Genomic DNA, 25,612 nt, shown 5'->3' with positions numbered 1-25,612 from the left:
GGGATGGTGTAGCGATGGCGTAGGGATGGTGTAGCGATGGCGTAGGGATGGTGTAGCGATGGCGTAGGGATGGTGTAGCGATGGCGTAGGGATGGTGTAGCGATGGCGTAGGGATGGTGTAGCGATGGCGTAGGGATGGTGTAGCGATGGCGTAGGGATGGTGTAGCGATGGCGTAGGGATGGTGTAGCGATGGCGTAGGGATGGTGTAGCGATGGCGTAGGGATGGTGTAGCGATGGCGTAGGGATGGTGTAGCGATGGCGTAGGGATGGTGTAGCGATGGCGTAGGGATGGTGTAGCGATGGCGTAGGGATGGTGTAGCGATGGCGTAGGGATGGTGTAGCGATGGCGCAGGGATGGTGTAGCGATGGCGTAGGGATGGTGTAGCGATGGCGTAGGGATGGTGTAGCGATGGCGTAGGGATGGTGTAGCGATGGCGTAGCGATGGCGTAGGGATGGTGTAGCGATGGCGTAGGGATGGTGTAGTGAATTTGTTTTTTTTCAAATTGTAAAGATAAAAAGAACGGTGCTAGAATAAAAGCGCTTGTTGGACCTTGAAGACAACTCACTGAATTGTTACACAAGAGATAACTCAATAGCTGTTGCTGCGCTTATCTGTGTAATGGTAACATATATCCAGTCAGCAAAATTTGTGAATGAGAATTGTAATGTTTGCTTCTCTCATTCCCTTCTTCCATCGCAGTACCTTATTTAGTCGTGAGCGAATGTGCGTTTGCTTCTTAATTTAGGGTTATTTGTTCCTTGAACCCAAGGTGACAAAAATTACAACTCCAAATTGATGTGTTGTTATAAGTTGAAAGGCACTTCTCTTGAGTCTCATACCTTAAGTACCAATACCAATAAGTCTCAATACCAGTAAGTAGAAACTGCTAGAAGAACCACTACTGTTGATGCTTTTGGAGAAATGTAGGAAACTAACAACACTGCCTCTAATACTTGTTTGCTACTTCAATATAAAAAATACAAGTTAGTTTTTAAGTTTGTAGTTTTGTATTGTTCTCAAAGATTAATCTTTGCTACAAAAAAAACTTAAATATGTAGTGAGTTAAGCTTAGAGGGTGGTTACAGCATGGAACAACACTGATTACTTACCAATAAATAATGCAAGAAAAGTGTACATTTGCTAAACAAATAATTTAGCTTTGTTCAAGTAAAATACACAATCAATTGTCATAAGCAGGTGGATGAAATGCTTTGCTTAAATATACACAAAGTATAATTAAACACACGGGTAGAGTATAATAAAACATATTTGGAATATAAAGAGCTAACAATAGGAATTAATATACTTACTGTATTACTCACAACTAGCGTCATACAAGAGTTGTGCTTACCTTCTGAAGCTCATAAAAACGAAATTTCATAAGCACCTTCGCTGCGAAGTTGTTTCTCCGTGCACATATTGTAAAACCATTCGCGAAAATTTATTGTTATTTTGATCATATTTTGGAGTCATAGATATATAAAGTATATCTATTTATTATATTTATTATAATAATCTTATATATCAATATCATAATATCTTATAATCAATATTATAATAATCTTATACCGGTATATAATATTATTTCTATCTATTTATTATATAGATTTATATATCTATGATTGGAGCAAACTACACTTCCATGTGGCGAAATCCCACGACGGTTCGTTCATGATTTAGCTCGCGCTATTATTAATATAAGACTTTTGCTAAACACCAGTTTCCATTTGATCTCTTTTTTCGTAGGTTATTAGTTTTGCATTCGCCATCAAGAAAGATGAACGTTTTATCACAAACAATACGTTTCACAAGACTTTCATTGGAAAATTCGAAAGTTATCAATAATTTTAGTACTACGAGTGTTCGATTTAGAAAGAAACGATTTGTCCCTCGGCGAGCTCCTAGCAAGATGTATTACGTAAGGGAGCCAACTCCTAAAGACCATGAGGAAACACAGATTTTGAAAAAAGAATTGAATATATACAACACACAAATGAAATCAATATAGTAAGTAGTAGAACATTTGTACAGATAAGTGCACGACAGATCGACGTTGATCGTTACACCAAAAATAATGTATTTGACTGAAGCTAAAGTGTCGCACCGATTTTGTTGTTCTTATCACTGTGAAAATAATATAAATTTTGTTAATGTCTGGTTAAAGATGTTCAGCTGTTTTATGTTTGAAATTTTGATACAAAAGATGCACGAAAACCTCCATTTCAAGCCATAGAAATGCGACAGATGAACTAGAGAAAATTGTAGTTGTTAATTTCGTGATTGGCTGTAATTTTTTTATTTTGTGTACTCAAAATACTCTTTATATGTAAAACAGTCATTTTATATCCTAATTTCAAGTCTACATTAAGTTGATTGATATGCATCTAGCACTAAATTATATTCTGTAATGGAAATACTTGTAAGTTTAATGTATCAGTTCAATGTACAAGATAATCTGTTATCAGTGATCAAACCTACCAGGAAACATATTTGTGAAAGTCACACCTATGCTATGATTGAAACAAAATCCATGCTATGATCAAAACAAAAATTTCACGATGAGTTCTATATATACAGTGTATATATATACATACAGTGTATATATATACATACAGTGTATATATATACATACAGTGTATATATATATACATACAGTGTATACATATATATATATATATATATATATATATATATATATATATACATACACACTGTATATATATACTGTATATATATACATATATATATAAAAAAAAAATTGTTTCCTCCTTCCGGATACCCCGTATGGGTGGTAAATTCTGCTCTAACTCGGGTCTCCTACCAGAGACCTGGGAGTTTGAGCACTCGCCTCAAGATCTTAGCTGTTCCCAATAGCGCACTTTTCTGCAACTCACCTGAGTTGATTGCTGTTGGTATTTGGGCAAGCCACATTTTATGCGCCGGTGTTATTGCGCCCAGTGCCCCAATGACTACTGGGATTACAGTTGTTCTTACATTCCAGCATTTTTCAATTTCTTCTCCAAGAAGGAGATATTTCTCTACCTTTTCTTTTTCTTTGCTGTCTATATTGTAGTCATTGGGTACTGCTATATCTATTATAGTAGCCCTCTTGTTCTCCTTGTCTACCACCACTATATCTGGTTGGTTTGCTAGGACATGCTTGTCAGTTTGGATGTAGAAGTCCCAGAGGATCTTAGCCCGGTCATTTTCATTGATCTTACCAGGAGGTTCCCACCAGTGTTGTGGTTTATTAAGGCCATACTCATCACATAGACTTCTATACACAACACCTGCGACATGATTATGCCGCTCAGTGTATGCGTTCCCAAAAACATACATATATATATATAGATATATATATAGATATATATATATATATAGATATATATATAGATATATATATAGATATATATATAGATATATAGATATATATACATGTATTAGTTTATTGATGTCGAAACCTTTCATAGTATATGAATACATAGAAACTTCGATCGATTAATCTCTTTTGGTAAGAATTGTTTACAGATTTTGTCCGGACAAAATAACACTAAAATGAAACAAAACTATAATATATTTTTTTTACATTTACATAATTTGAGTTGCGAGCGAATTTCTGTACATCTGTCAGAAAAAGTATTACACATCCCATCGATAGTTTTTTTGCGTATTTAAAAAATGATAAGCTGAATTTGATATGTATAAATGTTTTAAACCAGAGATGACTATTGCACAATTTGCCACATTGTTAGTCATGTTAATAAGAGTAGATCAACTTGATCGATTTTCCAATTTAGTCTATATAGAACTAGTTTGCGATAGTCTCGGCACATTTTAAGAATATTGGAAATGCATGCATTATTCCTTATTTTTTGTTATTTTCACGTTTTTACATTTTGTTTGTGAGAAATTGAGTAACATAGTAATTCAAATTTAAAAAGTAATTTATTCTGTTTACCCGGCTTGAATTAGTCATTGCTCAATATTTTTACTTATGAATTTTGTGAGCACTAGTATAATTTTTGTGGGTAAAAATTTGGATGGCTACGCTGAACCTAATAAATGAAACTTTAAACTAGTATAGCATCTATATAGAATCTATATGCAGATGAACTTTGTTATAATTAATAACGTTAGAAATCAGTTTTTCACAGAACCATGATTAAAAGGATGCGTAATGAGAACCACTCGCAATATCTTAAATAGAACAGTTGGTCCAGTAACTATATCTGTTGATCTAATATATAGCGCATACTTGAAGTCACAGTCTCAGCCAATAAGTCAGATGGTGAAGGAAAGTGCCCCTACTAGCGATGACAATCAAGCTGATTTAGAAAGATCTATTCAACTGAATGCTGCATGGAATGAGAGACTAGCCGACGAGAGGTACATTCTCTGTTCTACGGTTGTCATCTTGTTTGTTGCTATGTTGCTGTCGTTTTTGTTGCTACCAATCTAGGACCGCTAAATTCCTTTACATTAATAACATTTTTAAATTAACTTCCAAAATTTTTGAAATTATATGTATGTTGTGTTTACGTATAGATATTTTTTTAGGGGGCTGATGAAAGTACATGTATGTTGTGTTTATGTATATCCTAGTAGACTGATGAAAATGTATGGGTATATATATATATATATATATATACATGTATATATATATATATATATGTATATATATATATATATATATTAACTAAAAGCAAGTGCAAAAGCATATAAAAAGAGAACTCTACACTAAAAACCTAAAAGATTATTAGTGGAGTATGAAATATTTGAAAAATTATTGCGAAAAAAGTAAACTTTTAGTATTTGCGTTACAAATTTGTTTCATGCGGAGCACTCATCAGACGCGATTTGTACTAAAATGAAAAGCTTTACCGAAAAGCTTTATTCGGTAAAGCTTTTCATTTTAGTACAATCGCGTCTGATGAGTGCTCCGCACGAAACAAATTTGTAACGCAAATACTAAAAGTTTACTTTTTTCGCAATAATTTTTCAAAAATATATATATATATATATATATATATACCGTAAAACCTCTATTTGAATGACATGGCGCTCTATTTTTCAAACCTTTCCCTATAATGGTAGTCAAATAGTGTTGGCTTTCAATTAGGGGCTGTCACCTCTATTTGACCTGCCAAATATTGTTCAAGTAGCTCATCAGAATCTTGGGAAGATAAATTTAACCATTTTACGGGCGAAGCGAATGTCTCCAATATGTTGCACTCTCCTTCAAGTGGAGCGACATTAACCCTTTTGGATGCAAGAAATTTGCTAACTTACCTCTAACTTGTCAAAATCTCTAAATAAAAATGCATTGGGAAACCAAATAATATCTCTACCAGTTGATATCTATTACTCGCCATTTACCTGCGAAGATATAGCCTGTGCCCTGCTTTGCAATTTGTTGGAGCTTTCAATTTCTATTTCATTCTAAATTGGAAGGCATATTTTTATTTTGAAACTATGTTTAACAATGTTGCATAAAAGCTCATTGCTCTTATTGATATGTTTGCTACAGTTTGCAGCCAGAACTGGCTTTTTATGTGCAATAATTATGGCAGACAATTCGCACTTTGGCAACTGGGTCCTTTTCTCAGTGGTTATCTAATCTGATCGCTATATGAGTTCACTTTAAAGATTCAGTAGCAATAATCAAACAATAAGACAAACATAGTGCGAGATCAAATCAACTTCTATTATTGTCAGCAATAACATAAAACCATAAATGCTACCTTAACACTTGTCTTAGTTAAATCTTAATCGAAAATAAAAACACTAATTCACAGCCCAGAAACAAATCGAACACTTCCTGTAAGCTAGAAATCATCAGCCAGACTCTCATAATTTAAAAACACAAAAATATCGCACAATATTAATAACAATACATCGATCCTGGCTTTTGAAAAACGCCATTTTTTAAAATCTAGCCTTAGCGCAAAAGAAGACTACTGCGGGAGCCAACTAGTGGTTTTGGGTTCACGGCCAGCAAGTTACACAGCTAAATCTCATTGACTCGCTAAATCAGAAATCCATAGCAAGATGTTGGTATAAAAGCATGATTTCTATGAGACTCCAACAGCACTTTAACCACTGCCCCAATCAACCGCCATTTGGTAATTCTGAATAATTATGCAGCTACATATTCTCTTTGCTCTATGGGCACACCTAACAGTTTTTAACGCCATGCTAGACTGAGGATATCAGGACAGGTATATATAATAGAGATACATGTACCCATGTACATCATTTTCTTTCTCAAATGTAGCAAGAGAGAAACGATATTCTGAGGCTAACTATTGAACTCTCGTTATTCAAATCAAATTTTATAACTAGCACCTGTCATATGTAATTCCTGACGTAATACGAAGCGAAAGACTCGCATACATTTTTTACGGTAAATGTAATTTACATTATAGGTGATTTATGTTAAAGGAGCGTCTACTGTACATGCCATGCACCTATCACAAATGGCAATGCATGATTTTTTCACTTTTTACCACTGGTTATATCTATTTAGTCATTTGGGTCAACTTTGCAGCTTGCATGAAGTTTACTCCAGATGATTCCGTCTTTGGGTGTAGACTTTCAGGTCTCGGTTCAATGACGAAGTCTTTTAGATCTTGCATGAAAACTTCCATATAGTGGAGGTTAGGTATGCCTGTTAGCTTAGTTCTGCATAGAAGAACCCCATACAGACACTTGTGCAGGATTCTTCCAGTTGGCTCACCTGACTTGCCCAATGGAATCGAATATATTGGTGTCTATAAAAGAGAGACTGCTACATGCCACGGCCAATGGTCATCTTATCATCCCAGATGTCACTAGAATAAATCTGAGTTTCCTCATGTGAAATGCACTGGGTTTGAAATCTTAATGTCTGTAGGCTGCCCACGTTTTGGCACCATAGAGGATTATACTGAGAACATAGGCTGCATAGACGCGATCTTTAGTTTTTATACCAAGGTGATTGGTTCTGTTTGACACATTTGTTGAGTCTGTGGAAGGTTGTGATGCAAGACCAAACCTAGTCAAGGCTTGGTCTTGGTTGATACGGTTGACAATGTTTTTCTGTGACAAAAAGGTATGTGAATTTATTCACATGTTGAAGGTCTTTATATTTTATGAAAAACTTATAGACTTCAGCCGATGTGATACGGTCTTCTTCAAGCTGGTTTAAAGTCTGAAATGGTTACATGTTTCAGATAAATGTTCTAGACTCTAGCAGTAACTCAAGGTCATACCCAGAAAATGCACCCAGAACACCAGCGTCTGTGCTAGTGGTGGTTGCAATCTCCTTGTTCTCGTTTATGTGTATACTAGTGAATGCCCGGCATTGCCCGGGTAATAAAAAGGTCTTTGCGCAGAAAACTTATTTTTATCTAACATGTGCAACATTTACATTCTAACTTTTAAGCTTCATATCATGAGAAAGTTTTTTGTGCAGTTGAAATAAATTGAGAGAAAAATAAACAATAAGTACATGTAATTGTATAAAAATTTGAATAAAAAAGTTTAACGTTGCAGCAGAAGCTCGTTGTATTCAAAGTTTTGATGGATGATACTGGTACCTCTAGATACTGGTACAAATGTATAAATGAGATATCGGACTGTCTTTGTCTGATACTTTGTCTGACCGAATGAGAGAAAATGTAAAGGCAATTCCTACTCCAGATAATATATTTGTCCATGTGAAAAGTATTTAGCTTTTACAGATTTACCGGAACCGTAAATAGGAGTGTAACGGCACATTTGAAGTTGAAATGGCACATTTGATATTGAAACAGCGCATTTGAAAATCACAAATTAAAAACAAAGTTAATTGGTAATGGTGAAAAAAATAAGCTTTTAAAAATATTTCTAAAAAATAGCAATAGTAAAAGGTAATCCCACGACCAAACAAGAGCGAAGCGATTGGTTGGGAGATTTATGATAAATGCACATGTGCACACAACTCTCGAAAATTATTCATCAACAATGAGACGAACCCTTGTATCAAAATTTCTTCAACAAATTTAACCATCGTTTTGTAGAGTCGTTAAAGTGTAATAATGATACAAAACACATACAAACCTATTTAAATATGTTACCAAGTCTTTGTAAACCGTCGGCATTATTTTACAACTTACCCATCTGATCGGATTATACACAAATAGACAGAATTATTTGGACGAAAATCGTTATTAAAACTTGCTAAGCCTCACTTTTATCAAAGTTAAGACCCGAAATTGAAGCGCCGAGCGACAGAGAATAGAACGATTAAGTCGTGCGCATTTCACGAAAAAAAACATGCACATTTCACCAGTCTATAGCATTGTCGAATTGCCGAAGGTTTCTGTAATTAACGTAGGTGTACTGAAATCGTTTCATTTTTGCCGATTTCAAAGTATCTGACATTTTAGACACATTTGAGTACTTTGGTATTCTAACTGATGTCCAACGCAGTGTAAGTAAAGGAAATGATGATGATATTTTTTTCTAACGATTCTTATGAAATTACAATATTTAATTATAAGTTTGGATATTCTTCTTGATACTTCTTGATATTGTTAGCTATGACGTTTTTAAATGTAAACAAAATTGTTCATTGGTTTTCTATTATTACTGTATTACTATTACTAAGTTTGGATATTCTTTTTGATACTTCTTGATATTGTTAGCTATGACGTTTTGAAATGTAAACAAAATAGTGCATTGGTTTTATATTATTACTATATTAATAATATTGGTTATTCTAATAATATCAGTGCATTTTACTTCTAATATTGGCCAATATTGCATTTCTCCTATTGCAGGGGGAGAGATATAAACATATAATATTTTCCTTTCATTGCTGTTTGTCGTATATAATAACACCCACACCCAGTACATTACAGCTACCATTGCAGTTATCCTATTGCACTGCAGTGCCATTTGACTGCTAATATTGCATTTCTCAACCATCAGTACCCTTTCTTTTTTTCCAATATCACTTTGGTCGTGGGCTGTATGAAAGTGGAATTTCTAGTATTAATATAGTAATACAGTAATAATAGAAAACCAATGAACAATTTTGTTTACATTTAAAAACGTCATAGCTAACAATATCAAGAAGTATCAAAAAGAATATCCAAACTTAGTAATAGTAATACAGTAATAATAGAAAACCAATGCACAATTTTGTTTACATTTCAAAACGTCATAGCTAACAATATCAAGAAGTGATATTTATATATATAAATTTTTAGAAAATCTATTTAAAAAAGTGTTTAGCCATGACAAACAGCAATAATGAAAGGAAAAGATTATATGTTTATATCTCTCCCCCTGCAATAGGAGAAATGCAATATTAGAAGTAAAATGCACTGATATTATTAGAATAACCAATATTATTAATATAGTAATACAGTAATAATAGAAAACCAGTGAACAATTTTGTTTACATTTAAAAACGTCATAGTTAACAATATCAAGAAGTATCAAGAAGAATATCCAAACTTATAATTAAATATCGTAATTTCATAAGAATCGTTAGAAAAAAATATCATCATCATTTCCTTTACTTACACTGCGTTGGACATCAGTTAGAATACCAAAGTACTCAAATGTGTCTAAAATGTCAGATACTTTGAAATCGGCAAAAATAAAACGATTTCAGTACACCTACGTTAATTACAGAAACCTTCGGCAATTCGACAATGCTATAGACTGGTGAAATGTGCACGTTTATTTTCGTGAAATGCGCACGACTTAGTCGATCTATTCCCTGTCGCTCGGCGTTTCAATTTCGGGTCTTAACTTTGATAAAAGTGAGGCTTAGCAAGTTTTAATAACGATTTTCATCCAAATAAATCTGTCTATTTGTGTATAATCCGATCAGACGGGTAAGTTTTAAGATAATGCCGACGGTTTACAAAAACTTGGTAACATATTTAAATAGGTTTGTATGTGTTTTGTATCATTATTATACTTTAACGATTCTACAAAACGATGGTTAAATTTGTTGATGAAATTTTGATACAAGGGTTCGTCTCATTGTTGATGAATAATTTTCGGGATTTGTGTGCAGATGTGCATTTATCATAAATCTCCCAACCAATCGTTTCGCTCTTGTTTGGTCGTGGGAATATTGGTTATTCTAATAATATCAGTGCATTTTATTTTAATAATGCATTTCTCCTATTGCAGGGGGAGAGATATAAACATATAATCTTTTCCTTTCATTGTTGCTGTTTGTCATGATCAAACACTTTTTTAAATAGATTTTCTAAAAATCTATATAAATATCACTTCTTGATATTGTTAGCTACGACGTTTTGAAATGTAAACAAAATTGTGAATTGGTTTTATATTATTACTATATTAATAATATTGGTTATTCTAATAATATCAGTGCATTTTACTTCTAATATTGGCCAATATTGCATTTCTCCTATTGCAGGGGGAGAGATATAAACATATTTTTTTCCTTTCATTATTGCTGTTTGTTGTATATAATAACACCCACACCCAGTACATTACAGCTACTATTGCAGTTATCCTATTGCACTGCAGTGCCATTTGACTGCTAATATTGCACTTTTCAACCATCAGTACCCTTTCTTTTTTCCAATATCACTTTGGTCGTGGGCTGTATGACAATGGAATTTCTAGTATTATTTAATGATAAAAAGTGCATATTTAGCGTGTGCAATCGCGATAAGGATATGCTAACATGTAAGAGCATTAGAAATTACATGAGAGGCTTAGCCTAGTGGTTAGGCGCGCTTTGTTTGTAGACTTGTGGTTGAATGTCCCAAGTTGAAATCCTCTGCAAAGCAGATTTGTGATCACTAAATTTTAATCGCTGTAACTGGACACAGGGATGAAACAAAAATACAAACAAAAAGACAAACAAGCACTGAGATTTATGTATATAGATGGTTGCATATATTGTTGTGTGTTGCATTTATGTGTACATTTTAGATGACTGGCAAAACTCTATGTATGTCGTGTTTATGTAAGTCATAGACGGCTGATAAAACTACTGCAAGTATATAATTTGTTTATAGGGCTGTTAGAAAGACGGCCGAGGATGAAGCTGTCGCAAAAATTAAGCGGCAGAAGCTAGAAAAATATTTGACGGAGCTGAATTTCCAGCACACAGAGGCTTTGAGTAGCAGAGAATATGTAAAGGTATTGTCACACCACCTTTCTTCCACTCAACTGTTTAACTAAGTCACTCGGAGACTGCCAGTCCTTTCCCGATTACGCCCAGCCCATACTCCGTTGGCAACCATTCATACCTTGCTTGTTTCCAGTCATGTCTACTCTTGTTTCATATCCTACCTACATGTGCATCCAGTTAGCTGTTCAGCCTTGTTTAACTTACTGTAATACATGAATATCTCCAGACCTCACTTTAGAGTGTCCTGTCGTTTAGGTGAAACGGGCAGGCGCTATTGATATGGAAAACTTAGATGAAGAACTAGAGAAGTTCCTAGAGCGAGATCCTGTTGACCATAACTTTGCTATCACTCGGACTGGAGAACGGATAAGTAACTGAGGAGATCCGCTCAAATCATTTTTATAATGTTTGGAACCTGTTTTTATGGTATTACATGTATTTACACACAGTAGTAATATAATAACAATAGTAATGAGCATATTGTTGGTTTCATGGTGTTGTAATGACAGATGAAAGAGAGGGTTTAGTAAATTGATAGTCTCTTCTAAGCTTCCGCCTTGCTGCCTTTTCTAGCTTTGGTCAACGTCTAATGTGAGATCCACTTTGACCATATTAGTAGGTTCATTCATGCCGCAGCCCCGTACTCCGGCTAGATAGGTTTGAGGCTTAGGTACATTCGAGTAGTTGTCTTTCTTGGTCTGCGTTTCTTTCTCCCTAAATTAATGAAGGATATTTTTAGCGAGGAAGGAAAAATCCAATGCCTCATTAGCTAATCAATGATAGAACAATTAAAGATTGCAGAACAGGTTAAAAGAGTGCGTTATCACATACTTTGGAAGCCATGTTTGTGTCACGTTATCTCTTCTTAAGTTGCTCATTGTTGTCTGCATTGAGTGGGTCACCTTGGTCCGTAGGTTTGCCTGCAATAGAGCCGTAGCTGTAGGGACTTGTTCCATATCGTTTATGCATAGTGTAAATGTGTGAAAACTTGTCTCGCCACTTACCAACTTGATGGCTTTTCTCCTGAGCTCCCACTCATTCCACTCGTATGACTTGACAATGTTAGGCTCTAGGATGTGTGTGTCTGTCTGAGTGGTGCTGTCACATTTGGTTACAGGCTTCTCTATCATTTTGCCCTTTTCTTTTGCCTACAAATAAAAAGTCATTCGTGTTCATAAAAAGGCCTGTGTTCGTATTATTCACTAAATTCTCTAATGGGTTTTTTCATTTAGTTTTACTCAACTAATATATATTGAATTTAAGCAGCATCTATTAGTTTCTTAACATCCATGTTGAAGCGATGAGCTGCTGTTTGATGATGTCGGAAATGTTTGAGTAATGCGACTCTCATTCTCGAAACACTCGATACTCGGTGTTACAAATACCTGTTTAATATGAGCCCCTTTATTGCTGACAATGAATTTTTTTAATGTTTGTAGTTATGCACTCCTGTATTACTTAAACCAAGTACAATAAATAGTCAGGGTTGTATTTAACCTTCTAGCAAGGTTGTACCTGAGAGTAGGGAGTGATGCTGGCAAACTGTTGGTGTAGTTCTAGAAGCTGAATCAACTCGGGACTCCGCTTGGCTGCCTCAGCTCCCATCTGTATGTAACTGAAATGTTGTTTTAGTGTAAACTACATCTAAGGCCAAGGATGATTGTGGTACGAGATAATCTGTACTTGACAACTATTAGAAAACTACTTTTAGTTACTTTTTATTTGTGCTTGTGTCTGAAAAGGCTACGAAGAAGCAAATAATAGCTATATATTTCCTAATATAGCAAATTGGTCTCGCTCAATAGATTGGCAGGTTTGTAGAGATTTTGCTACATTTTGTCTATCAATAGGCAATGAATTTATGCATGAAACTGTAAAGTGGTGTAATGTTTAACCTTTGATACATTACGTATGGACTCATGTGCATTTTTATGCACATATTTGACTACTGTGTAGACTACAATGGAGAATTTTACTTGAACCTTCAACCTTCCTACCTTTAAGATGTCTTTAATGAGTATCTAGAATGAGCACAGTGAGGGGTAAGATAGTTATAGTTTACTGTCAATAGTGAGGGGTGAGATAGTTATAACTTACTGTCAATAGTGAGGGGTAAGATAGTTATAGCTTACTGTCAATAGTGAGGGGTAAGATAGTTATAGCTTACTGTCAATAGTGAGGGGTAAGATAGTTATGGCTTACTGTCAATAGTGAGGGGTAAGATAGTTATAGCTTACTGTCAATAGTGAGGGGTAAGATAGTTATAACTTACTGTCAATAATGAGGGGTAAGATAGTTATAGCTTACTGTCAATAGTGAGGGGTAAGATAGTTATGGCTTACTGTCAATAGTGAGGGGTAAGATAGTTATAGCTTACTGTCAATAGTGAGGGGTAAGATAGTTATGGCTTACTGTCAATAGTGAGGGGTAAGATAGTTATAGCTTACTGTCAATAGTGAGGGGTAAGATAGTTATAACTTACTGTCAATAGTGAGGGGTAAGATAGCTATAGCTTACTGTCAATAATGAGGGATAAGATAGTTATAGCTTACTGTCAATAGTGAGGGGTAAGATAGTTATGGCTTACTGTCAATAGTGAGGGGTAAGATAGTTATAGCTTACTGTCAATAGTGAGGGGTAAGATAGTTATAACTTACTGTCAATAGTGAGGGGTAAGATAGTTATAGCTTACTGTCAATAGTGAGGGGTGAGATAGTTATAGCTTACTGTCAATAGTGAGGGGTAAGATAGATTTAACTTACTGTCAATAATGAGGGGTAAGATAGATTTAACTTTTAGCATAATTAATGTAATGGCTAAAAAGTAACAGTTCTTTTTGGATTTTTATAGAAGTTAGCAAGTGAAAAGCTTACAAAGTAATTACATTGGTAATTACAACAGATGTGATCATAATTACTTAGGTTGGTGTTAATAACACTTACAATTCAAGATTTAATGTGAACTCCCTTGCAGCTTCTCGTGAAGCAAAGGCGTAATAGTTGTTGTTGTGCCGCAGTACTCCTATACCAGGATTGGCAGGTATGAGGAGCCTGTCATAACGTACCAAGTTGTAGCCACAGTATCCTCGATACTGTAAGGGCAGGCGATCAAAGTTTTTTGTCATCTCAGGAAACAGCCACTCTGCGTTGACAAGCTCTTTCGGTCTAACTCTATCATTGGGGCCGCTTGTCTAAAAGTAGCAGTTGCATTATAAGCGCATTTTGCTGTATACAATGATACCTACGACTCGTTTGTAAGGCTCCCTATAAGGTAATAGTATAGAGGATTAGAGCAGTTTGGAACTATGGCTTTGGGTTATACTTTCTATCATGAAGCAACCATATTCCCACCCATGGTGCAAGTTTAGAAGCAGATGCGGCAGTAGCTTGCACACCTCCTGCAAGGAGAGGGCATAACTCTTAGAATTGTTATTTAAAATCTACGTAAATAACAAGAGAGCACACCTCGGCAATTCTTTCTTCGTCCGTCTTAATTTTCAGGTCATTCATGAATGGAGCGAGCATTTCAGCAGAAAATATTTCTTGGTGTCCTTTTACAAATGGCTCCAAGCTTGCAAGAATATTGCTGAGCACTGAAAGAAGTACCATCTCATCTTGGAAGCCGCTCCATATTTGAGCTAAATGTATGAACTGAGGCTACAAATGAGATATATAAATAGCATTATTTAAAAGAATGTATACTAGCCATACCACAGTTCAACTTGTTAGGCTGGTGCTAAGAAGTTACAACTTGAATACATGCAAATCCCTAGAAGTATTTCTGCATTCCATTAGTGCGGCATCATCCACTCCCTTCCCTCTTTGAGTACCAGGTGTGATTCGAGCAATGCTTATCAACTAGGAGCTATTTTGCATTTGCACAACAATTATGAGCCAAAGTCAATCACTATATGAAACACTTAACTGCTGCAAGGGCCAACACTCATAGAGTACTTCAAACGAGGTTGAATGATATTAACTAGAGTTCTAGACTTACATAAACCTGTGCTGTGGGCACAGCGGTCTTTGACTGTACTGTGGCCAGGAGTTGCTCCATCCTTGATGTTAGTTGGGACTCTAGCATTTCAACTTGCTGTGCGCAGCCAATCACATCGTGCTGCATACAATTAAGACAACCAATCATCACACGCTGCGGACATTTATGATAACCGATAACATATTAATTCAAACATTCCAAACAGCCAATCGAGGTAGGCTGCAAACAGCAAAAGTCAGATGGATATTTTAAACCTAGACTTGACAGACTTGGTTGTATTTTAAACATGCAACTTGAAAAACTATTTGTAATATACGTAGCTGTCAGTTTCTTATCCACAACATTGAACATTTTTGTTCTTACAATATGACTAATTTAGTTACCTTGTATATGGGTTATATCACTCACTGGTTTAACTGACGAAATTCTATTCTTACCTGAGGTTGCCAACGCAGAATTCTTATGCTTGCTAATCCAATTGCTATTAGATATAATTAGATCATTATATACCATTTTTTGACTGTAAAATTTTACTTGTTAGAATCCAGGATAATTTAAATCTTACCAGCAACACCCGAAGGAAAGCCTCATGTTGTCTAGAGTTTATCAGAGCCTCTTTCAGAAGCTGAACTGAAATGGCGGGTGGGGGATTCGACCTCTCATTCTCACATATCTTTTCTAAAAGAGCTGTGTATTTGTACGCGTCCTTCACAGTAGATTGTATCTCTGCATCAACATTTTGGGTTGTAGCTGGTACTGCCTCGTTTAGAATTCCTGGTACTAAAGCATGAAATATTGCGTCATCAACACGTTGAAAAAAAAAATTACTAGTTCGGCTGCTGAAAAACAAATGACTTATTTTGTTTTTCTGAACGGAAAAACCTTTAAACAAAATAAAAACATGACAAAGTTCCAGTGATGAACAGCAGTAGATTCATATTCCAAAATGGGAGACTCAGCACATGATGCTTCTAATAACAATGGTTAAAGACCATTTACTCACAGTCATCAATTCCTTCGCCTCCCTTTCCACACTCTTTGTTGAACAGTCTGATGCCTGTTACTATCATCGTCAATTCTTGAAGTTGTCTCTCCTTGTCACGCTTGTTCATCGCCATGAATGTGCCAAGCTCGGTTTGGGGAAAGACGCTCTGCAGGGCAGCTGTAGTAAAGACATGTGATAATTACCTGCCGTGCTGAGCTATTTCAGTGTAACTCCCAAGTATTTCAAAGTAAAGGCAACCACACAAGTCACTGATGTGCAACTGTATTCATATCCAGTTTTTCTAACATGAATTTGCCCCCAGTAAGAGTGTTTAGTGACCAAAGCAACTATTACCTTACAAAGTAATCAATGAACTATATTATAAAACTGATCATTCTAGTGTTGTTGGCAACTGATGAACTGCTTTCCATGGCTAATATGTTTGCTGTAAAAATTTTTGCGGATGTTCGATTTGCATAGCTAATATATCAACTGTCAGCTGCAACAGATGAACTACCTCACATGGCCATCCCCTAACAAGATTTTAATATTTTAGATAACATTTCTAGCTGAGAACGAGCTAAATCACCATTGATCTAGTTACCAGTAGCTTCTCTAACAACTGCAATATCTGTTGGACTGCCCAATCCAGACCGAAGAAGAACAGCTGACACAATCTTTCTGTAAAGACTCTCAAGCTCTTCTCGTGTTCTCGCTCGACTGTCAGTGATTTCTCGCAATACAGGCTGGAGTCGTGATTCTAGGACTCTCCTATGTTCCTCAAGGAAGTCATCTGAATGTAAGGGATATAAATGTGTGGAGTTGAAATGCTCACACTCGATAAACTGTGATTACAGTAGACTATTTCAGTTGTTAACCAACAACCATAATCAACATAAACTAGTTCATTTTCTTCTCTTCCTCGGTTATTTTTTCTTTTAATCGTTTTTCTATTCATGCGCAAGAAAAACAAACTAGTACATTTGTTCACATGTACTAGTTTGTTTTTCGCTGATGAATCAGTGAAGCAAGGACATTCATTTTGTTTAAGGTAGTAGTTGTGACTGCTAGTCAGCACAGTGTTGAAAGTATTGCAATTAAAGCGCATTGTGCCGATACAATACTAGCCTCAATTCAGTTTCTACAAGCGTTCACTCATAAGAGTTTACAAGGCTAGCATTCAGTTCAAAACAAATAAGTTCAAATTTTGTTTCCACCATTTCAATCATGTTAGATTTAAATATGAATTCGAGCTTGGTTTCTTTGATTAGTTTTCACCAAATATGAAGTTGAAATACAAACTTATTCTCTTAAACAACGTGGTGGCCCTAAAAGGGTGGAACGACTTACTAGGCATTTGCAGATACCTTTTTTGCTTGAGAAAAAGAGGTAGGGGGTCAAGGCAGTTAGAGGGAGCAGCAGACCATCTATATACAGCCATAAATGCTGTAGCAACAAGTTTCATGAGTCACTTCTGAAGGAAGCATAATGGTGAAAACATATTTGTACTGTAATTGGTGAGTTGTCTCAACATGTAAAAATTTGTGTAGACTCAATCACTAGCACAAGGAGGATGATACCGCCAAGATAGTAAAACTAAAAACTAAATGACTTTCTATTTCAAAAACAAGGATGTGCTCAAGTAAAGCTATGATATCGACAAAATAAATCTGCAGCAGAAAGCGCTAGTTACTATATCTTGCACAGACATTCTAAGCATACTATGGTCAACTACACAAAGACCCTGTATTAACTATGTTGGGCATAGCATCATCTTATTTCATATATCAATAGTATTTATTTTCTTGTACATTTAATTTTATAGAAAAATCAATGTTGGTAGAAACACAGTTCTCAACCGATGACTCAAGCAATGAGACAACAAAAGAGAGCCAGATTTTACTTGATAAAAAACAACTTTTTTTACTCAGAAAAAAGCCTGAACGTGATAAAAAAGATAGTTCGATAGATCAACTGTATAGACAAACATCTGACTTTGCAAGCAGCCAAGCAGGTTGTACACTAAATTAGCAATAGAAACTGTGAACTATATATCCTAAAAGGTGAAATCATCTGTTTCTCACATCTCTGTATGGATGAAACTTGAGCAATCACGAAAATGAGTAAAAGTTCTGTCTCACATTGCTACTCTGAGATTTTATAATTTTTTTATAAACTTTTTATATGTATCTATTACTAGTGTGTACCTAAACATAGCAAAATGCTAATCGAGAAATACATATGCACATCAATCAAATGCACTTAAGATTACTTGAGCAAACTAAATTTTATAAGCTAACTAGAATAAGTATTTGTAATTGTATGGATTGTCTACACTGAGTTTGACAACTGTTTTAAGCACCTGCAGTCTATTAAGAAGTGTAATATTAGCAATCTAATAAACTAATACTTACGTCTGCTTGTATAGTTCATATCAAAATATACTTGCATCTTGATTGTATCAAGTGAAGGAGACCGGGTGTTCAGTAGCTTCTCTACACAAAGCTGTAACAACAATAGTTCATTATTAGCAAGAGACCTACACATAATAGCACTTGAAAAAACCAGTGGAGTGTTTAGCGTTTAAAAATTAAATAGCAAGCTTTATTAACATTTGACCTATCGATGTAAGAAGTAGCATTTTATAAACACAATGTAACAGTTATGAAAAATTTAACTTTGCAGTTTGTGGTTACAAAACAGTAGCATGTCAATAAAGTGAAAACTGACCTTTATCAACTTTTGTACGTCATCCTTTGTCAGAGTTCTGTCGACATTGAACTCGTTATTAGGGTCTAGAACTACTGCCTTCACCATAAATGCCACAAGAGTCTCAGACACAGCCTGTCCCTTAGCAGCACATTCAGCAGCTATTTCTCGAATGATGTTCTTTATCACACTTTCTGCTTGTGCTCGTGACATTATTTTTTCTTGTTCTAAAAGATCGTTTGAGGAATAAAACAATTAGTAAAAGCTAGTTTTTTAAATAATAAACTTCGTTTTGACAAAATACATCTCAAATACATGTTTGTATAATGCAACGAAACTATTTATATAGGACTAAAATAACACATCATAGAAAAGAGATAATGTGTTTATGATAAATACATTTTAGTGTATTTATATTAATTATTTCGTTCAACAAAGAGGAGGTATTTAATACAGAAGCAAACAAACTACAAATAAAAAATTCTTGGCAACAAGCATTGTAGAAAATGCTAAAACTCAAAGTTATCTGAAACAATTTACTACAGTTTAAGATACTGTGTATACAAATAAAAAATTTTTTAGTTTATTAACTTTGACAAAAGCAAGCAGTTCGAACCAATATCACGTTGGCGTTTGGACTTTGTGTCACAATAATTAGTTATCAAGTTCAATAGCAATGCTTACTAGAGTAGAACAAAATATTAGTTTAAATACCAAATGTTTGATAATCTTAGAATTACTATTAAGTAATTAAAGAGAAAATTATACGATAGCTGAAATTAGATTGAAATTAGCCAAACCGAAATCAACTTCGTATCATTTAGTTTTCATGACAACCATGTCGATTTGTTCAGTCATTACACATTTCGACTACGTAAACTCAAACGAAACTGACTTTTGCAAAATGCATGTACAAAAAACAATATAATAAAATAATTATTTGTAAATATTTAATCAATGAATTTTTTAATTTTTTCATCCCAAATTCATTTGACCATATTTTCATATTTTATTAGTTGATTTTAAAAATAGATAAACAATTAAATAACAATTTTAAATTTGTTATGTATATTTTGAAATAAAATAATTATTAAATCTTTGACCAAACCGTCTTTGACGGTTTGGTTTGCCGATAGACTTTATCATGTGACAGGAAACGTGCAAATTTAGTGACATCGTTTTGCTGCGAGTATCGATAATTTTGTGTATCTTCGCTGCATTGTTGGTAACTGTACACCATGGTTGATAGCAGGTTGCATGCTGAAGCTGACATTACTATTCCGTTAGCCGTAATGTCAATTTTGTGTGGCATAGTAGGAATAGTTGCGCCGTTTTTAGTGCCAAAAGGACCAAATCGCGGGTAAGAATTGTTCAAAAATAAGCTACCACTTTACTCCATAACCTTGTCATTAGGTTATCTTCTAGCCTTAAAAATACTTTATTGGTTGCGTTTTAATAGCGATTTAATGCTATCGGTCAGCTAGAGTTGATCACAGGTGTGGTATTAATCAGCATCTGTAGCAGTAGACAAAATACAAGTAGTCTAAACAAGAAAATTATAGCTGCCTTTACATTTGTGTACAAAGCCCGTCTCTATAGTAGTTTTGAATCGGTGAAGCAAGGACTTTGTTTTGTTTTAGAGAGTAATTGTGACTGCTAGTCAGCACAGTATTGAAAGTATTGCAATTAAACTCGGAAGTATTGCAATTAAAGCGCATTATGCCGATACAATACTAGCCTCAATTTGGTTTCTACAAGCGTTCACTCATAAGAGTTTACAAGGCTAACATTCAGTTCAAAACAAATAGGTTCATGTTAGATTTAGATACGACTTCGAGCTTGGCATATTAGATAAAGCCTGTCTTCTGCTTAACTTATTGCAGTGGTTTGCTATTATTAGCACGGGAGATATTTGCTGTTATAGCAAAAATGTATTTGCTATGCTTGAGTGTTTGTGGTCTGGCTACTACTGTTGCCATCACAGTCATAGCTGAACTTCTGATTATCTGTTAAGGCCAGAATTAGGCTGCGTAAAACACTAGGGTTACTAAAGCTTTGGTGATCATCACAACGAACAGCTAGCAAAGCTTGACAACCTTTGGTTACTTTGACTATTTCAGTAGCTGGTGAGTAAATGAACAAGAAGCCTAATGTATTGTTGAAAAAAGAGGTGCAGAAATGTGTTTACAATACTCAATGTATGACTAGACTAAATGAGGGCATAGGCTGCTCTTCTGCCTGTTTGGTCAGCAAACCCTTACATCATACTTTTTTGGATAAAACTGTATACGAAGTGGCGCACTTTACATCAATAAATACAATGAGTTAATTGCGTTTGCATACAAACAAAATAACACCAAGTACAGTTTTTTGTATTGTGCACTACCATGGCGGCATGTTAGTGCTGCGAATAAAGGTTCGCGACTCGCCTAACACTATGAGGTAACAAAGGACTGTACTTGTTCTATAAGCGGTTAAGGCACTTATGACACTTTTTGGCAGAGCATGATTTTATCCGTTAAAAAACTGACTGGTCAGCGCTGTAATCCAGCATCTAGTGTCCTAGTTGGGTTATTACTAGCCGCCAAGGTTTGATGGAGATCATGGGACGGAACGCACGGTAGCCCTGCAAGTGAGCAGACTGTAAAATGAGCAACTACGAGGACAAATCATGCTCCTAGACAAGCTGATTTTTAGCTCTTGCTGTTGCAAACAGCTGAATTTTTAAGAATTTGTTGTTTAAGCGTTGAGGTAGTTTTCTCTCGATATGTAAGCTTCTAACTACATTGCAGTTTGCCTATCTTTCAGGATGAATATTTAATATATGGTGAAAGCACTATTTAGGATTACTCAAACTTATTGAATAATTTTATATAACTTATAGTGTAACCTGGGGGTGATTGCTTGAATATAGGATATGATAGGAAAATTACCAGACCGCTGTTTAAGGTCGAAAGGGGTATTTGGTTTGCAATGACCTCGTGTGAGCACAAACCTGTTGCCATCAAAGAAAATTTTCAAGAAAAACTTTCATCAGTTTTGGGAACGCTAGAGTTTGCAATAAATTTTGTACAGAAGGACAAAATCTTTCGAAGTAGTTAAATAGCTAGAATAGTAGGATACTGAAGCAAAACATTATTCTATATAATATATCAATGAAACTTACGCAATTAGCTGCAAAGAGAATTCTAAGTAATGTCTTGGTGGTGCGATCCTGGTGAATTTTTGACGAGTTATCTGCAAGTGGTTTTATAATAATATGTACGTGTCTGTAGATCGTAAGTAATCACATTTTGTTGTTTTTATACAATCTACACATGTATATATTGTCACACCACGTGTGTTTCAGTATAAAAAGTATACATATGTAGTATATATGGGATTTTTCAGCTATCGATGGCATCCTGACATCGTATTGATGTACACTGGCGAGTTTGGATGTTTTACCAGTTTTCAATATTTTACCGGTTTTGAATATTTCACTAGATCGGTATGTAGAGCCTTTTGCTTGTGAGCACAGGCTGTCGCTGACTTCCTTGGTAGAGGGAAAGCGTCCATATTTATATGTGGTAAGGAAATGTCTTGCTGGCTACGACTTTACTGACTTCTAGCCCGCTTCTGTGTTTTGTCTGAAAAAAACTTGGCAAAAGTTGTACTACCCACTGTCTTATAATAAAAAGTTGTGTTACCCACTGTCTTATATATAATAAAAAGTCATACTACCCACTGTCTTATATATAATAAAAATTCGTACTAGCCACGCCCTTATATATAATAGAAAGTCATACTACCCACTGTCCCAAAATATGCTCATAATTCCACGGCCTTGAATTATTTAAATTGATATTATAATTACCCAACATTTGACACATAACTAGGCTACCTAACACTAATTAGCAGGGCTCCAATAATGGAGGGATCGGAGATTTTCTAACGCATCCTGCATCCTTATTCTCTAATAATGGGATTCTCTAACGCATCCTGCATCCCTGTTCTCGTGGCCATTAGGTTCCATTTTTTTGTATATTTATCGACGTAGACAGTTCCTCTATGCTTGCTAGTGGGTACATCTTTGCTGGTTTGCACTCTCTACCCTGCTGACCTCTCTATCTCACCTACTAGTCACTACTTTCCTTTGGTGATGACCATCGCCTACCTCTGCCATATTGGACATCCTCTCAGGCTATGTAGGTGGTACTCGGCCCTGGTTATGAGTACAGTGAGTGCCTTGCTTTTTTCCCACGTGACATAGTGACATACACTTTCTCCGCATGCAAAACAGTTTACATTTGACTGAGAAATTACAAGCAACATCAGTGCCTGCACCGACAATGTCTGTCAACTTGTGTGGTCAGGTTTCATGGCACTAGAAAACTGCAATGCCACTTAAAACACTTTGACGTTTTCCAACTCTCTCCAACTGTTGTAGGCAAGAGAATGACACACAAGCACTTCTTTCTCATAATCTTTGATTCATTGCTCTTTTACTTCTCTATTGTCTCCCCCTCGATCTCACTTCCATCTTTTACTTTGGCCTCTTCATCTTAATACCTTAGGTTTAACCAACTGTTTACCCTCATCCGAGGGAGACTGGCAAGTGTCCTAATTCTCACGCCCCCTTCAGCCCTTTTCAGGCTCATTCTATTAAAATTTATTTCTGCTAATATACCTCATCTGGAGATAATTCTAGGGCATGTCTTAAATCTACACATTCTAACTGGTGACTGAGAAAACAGCAAACCTGAGCCAAGTTTTTTTCCTGACTTGTAGATGTGGCATTTCGTGATAGTGAAACCTACAAGGTTTAAACCGAGTTTTAGGTTTACCTTGAAAGTTGACTTGCAACAAAATTCACATTACAGCTATTTGGTATCATAAGATTCACCATGTCTTACTCTGTTGTGTTGTAAGTGCCAAATATGTGGAAATGTGATTACAAGCTCTTAAAAGCTCAAAAGCGAAAAGCCACCATAGATTGGTATCTGTTTATTTATCTGACGTAGTCATTACAGTTTGGTTAGTGTCTTGTCACGTGATGTTATCACGTGAATTGAAGGGCCAATAAAAAGCTCAATATAAAACTTATCGTAGCCCTAGTTTATGACAAACACTTCGGGTTTTACCGAAGACCCCTTATCAAATATAGATGTTCGCTACTTTACAGTTTTGTTTCGGCTTGATCAAATCGTCTCGTCATAATCTGATCATGTGATCCAATACTTCGCAAATAATTTTTGCAGCAATTTTCGATCACAGGTGACCAACAGGCTCGTCATGATTATCAGACAATGATATGTACTCCTTCGAGGTAAGGTTAAAAAATTAAATGAATTTTTACGGTAAGTTATAAGATATCAGTGCTGAAAGTGACAGCATTACAATGGTGATAAAACAGACGCGCAAGAATAATATACATGGTTTTATCGAATGCGTGAAGTATATTTGTGAAAATATTTTGACGAATAAGGTTGCATGAAAGTGTAAACAGAAACCTTCTACCACAACTACGTCACATTTGGGCCGTTCTGGAAAGAGAATCCAAACTACGGCGGTCTCGTTTGGCTGCGATTAACTGTTCGTTTTTTAGCTTTCAAGTGCTTGTAATCACATTCCCACATATTTTGCACCTACAACACAACAGAGTAAGACATGGTGAATCTTTTGATATCAAATAACTGTAATGTGAATTTTGTTGCAAGTAAAGCTTTGAGGTTTAAACTGTTTAAATGTTAATTGCTGCCTGTAGCCAATAAAAAAGTACTGTGAGTCTATGACAGGTTCAATGTTGCCGTATAAATATAATCTGTATATTATTTTTTTTCAGTATTATTCAAGTAATGTTGGTGACAACAGCCGTCTGCTTCTACATCTTGTAAGTTCTACCATGAAGTTTGTTATCAATGTTTCATTAACTAGACCTCTTTGCAGTCTACTTGATGTATGGAAGTTATCCTCTCTTTGTAGACTTGACAATGTCTCTATTGGTTATACCATTTCTGTTTTGCAGTTGGCTATGCGCTATTTTGGCACAGATGAATCCTCTATTTGGACCTGAACTGAATACTGAGGCTATGTATATAATTAGCCAAAAATGGAAATAACTCGTCTACACAAATTTCCTAATGATCACATGATTGACCATGTTTCAATCAGTATTTTTGTTCTGAACTTCTTACAATTAATCTACCAGTTAGGTGCTAGCTGGGTTGTCTTCTTATGATATTTTGAGTGTTCATACACTCCACAAAATATTTGAATGACGCACTTTGACCAGTTGTTTTTAGGATTCATTCCAAACACTGTTATGATCTGACTTATCTTAGTAAAGCTTTGAGATATCTAGAGTCAGTTGAGAGCTAAGAGTAGAGATCGCCAAGGCGCAACTACCTAGTCATGGTCGATAATATTGGGGTGTTTGTATTTTTGAGCAACTGCTATTGATAATGACTATGAATAACTGATATAGTTTTGTAATATATTTATAAGCATATGTAATAAACTCTGTCTGTTTAGATCATTCATCCTTTGCTTTTGTACAAAATGGTTTATCTGTTCGTCTCCATTGCGCCACGTGAATGTTCTAACTACATCCAAACAAGTCATTTAATTAAACAGTAATTGTTCTGCTAAACCATAAGGTGCTGTATTTAATCTTTTCTTTGTCATGAGCATCATTGTGCATCGGAAGGCATATCACTCTGGCATTGGAATACACATCACTCGGGTATTGTTAGAATCATCTTTACACAAAAGACTTAGCGAGTCAA

General features: G+C 35.4%; 3 protein-coding genes across 4 annotated transcripts; 2 read left to right on the top strand and 1 right to left on the bottom strand.

The window, feature by feature from the left end:
• The first annotated feature begins 1,763 nt into the window (after window positions 1–1,763).
• LOC137392868 (small ribosomal subunit protein mS26-like) lies at window positions 1,764–17,388 on the top strand. Its single transcript, XM_068079210.1, has 5 exons — window positions 1,764–2,010; window positions 4,252–4,389; window positions 11,040–11,163; window positions 11,411–11,581; window positions 16,693–17,388. Exons 1-4 carry the CDS (start codon window positions 1,781–1,783, stop codon window positions 11,531–11,533), a joined length of 615 nt encoding a protein of 204 aa, XP_067935311.1. The 5' UTR covers window positions 1,764–1,780; the 3' UTR covers window positions 11,534–11,581; window positions 16,693–17,388.
• Window positions 11,536–19,639, bottom strand: LOC137392867 (cilia- and flagella-associated protein 206-like). Of its 2 annotated transcripts, XM_068079209.1 has the most exons (13): window positions 19,530–19,639; window positions 18,867–19,072; window positions 18,551–18,641; window positions 16,741–16,929; window positions 16,155–16,313; window positions 15,717–15,931; window positions 15,152–15,271; window positions 14,620–14,811; window positions 14,098–14,345; window positions 12,671–12,770; window positions 12,160–12,303; window positions 11,987–12,075; window positions 11,536–11,869 (listed from the first exon to the last, which is right to left on the bottom strand). In XM_068079209.1, the coding sequence occupies exons 2-13, from the start codon at window positions 19,056–19,058 to the stop codon at window positions 11,725–11,727; spliced, it is 1,884 nt and encodes a 627-aa protein (XP_067935310.1). In that variant the 5' UTR covers window positions 19,059–19,072; window positions 19,530–19,639; the 3' UTR covers window positions 11,536–11,724. The 2 variants fall into 2 exon arrangements, with proteins under 2 accessions (XP_067935310.1, XP_067935309.1); XM_068079208.1 differs by having other exon boundaries at window positions 11,987–12,303.
• A 350-nt stretch (window positions 19,640–19,989) lies between these two features.
• Window positions 19,990–24,994, top strand: LOC137393459 (V-type proton ATPase subunit e 1-like). The gene is made up of 3 exons (XM_068080024.1): window positions 19,990–20,205; window positions 24,670–24,717; window positions 24,853–24,994. The coding sequence occupies exons 1-3, from the start codon at window positions 20,084–20,086 to the stop codon at window positions 24,944–24,946; spliced, it is 264 nt and encodes an 87-aa protein (XP_067936125.1). The 5' UTR covers window positions 19,990–20,083; the 3' UTR covers window positions 24,947–24,994.
• The last annotated feature ends 618 nt before the right edge of the window (window positions 24,995–25,612 follow it).

The sequence above is a fragment of the Watersipora subatra genome, chromosome 4, assembly GCF_963576615.1.
Source record: "Watersipora subatra chromosome 4, tzWatSuba1.1, whole genome shotgun sequence".
NCBI lineage: Eukaryota > Metazoa > Bryozoa > Gymnolaemata > Cheilostomatida > Watersiporidae > Watersipora > Watersipora subatra.
The sequence above is the reverse complement of the archived record's forward strand: the minus strand, read 5'-3'. Positions and strand labels throughout refer to the sequence as shown.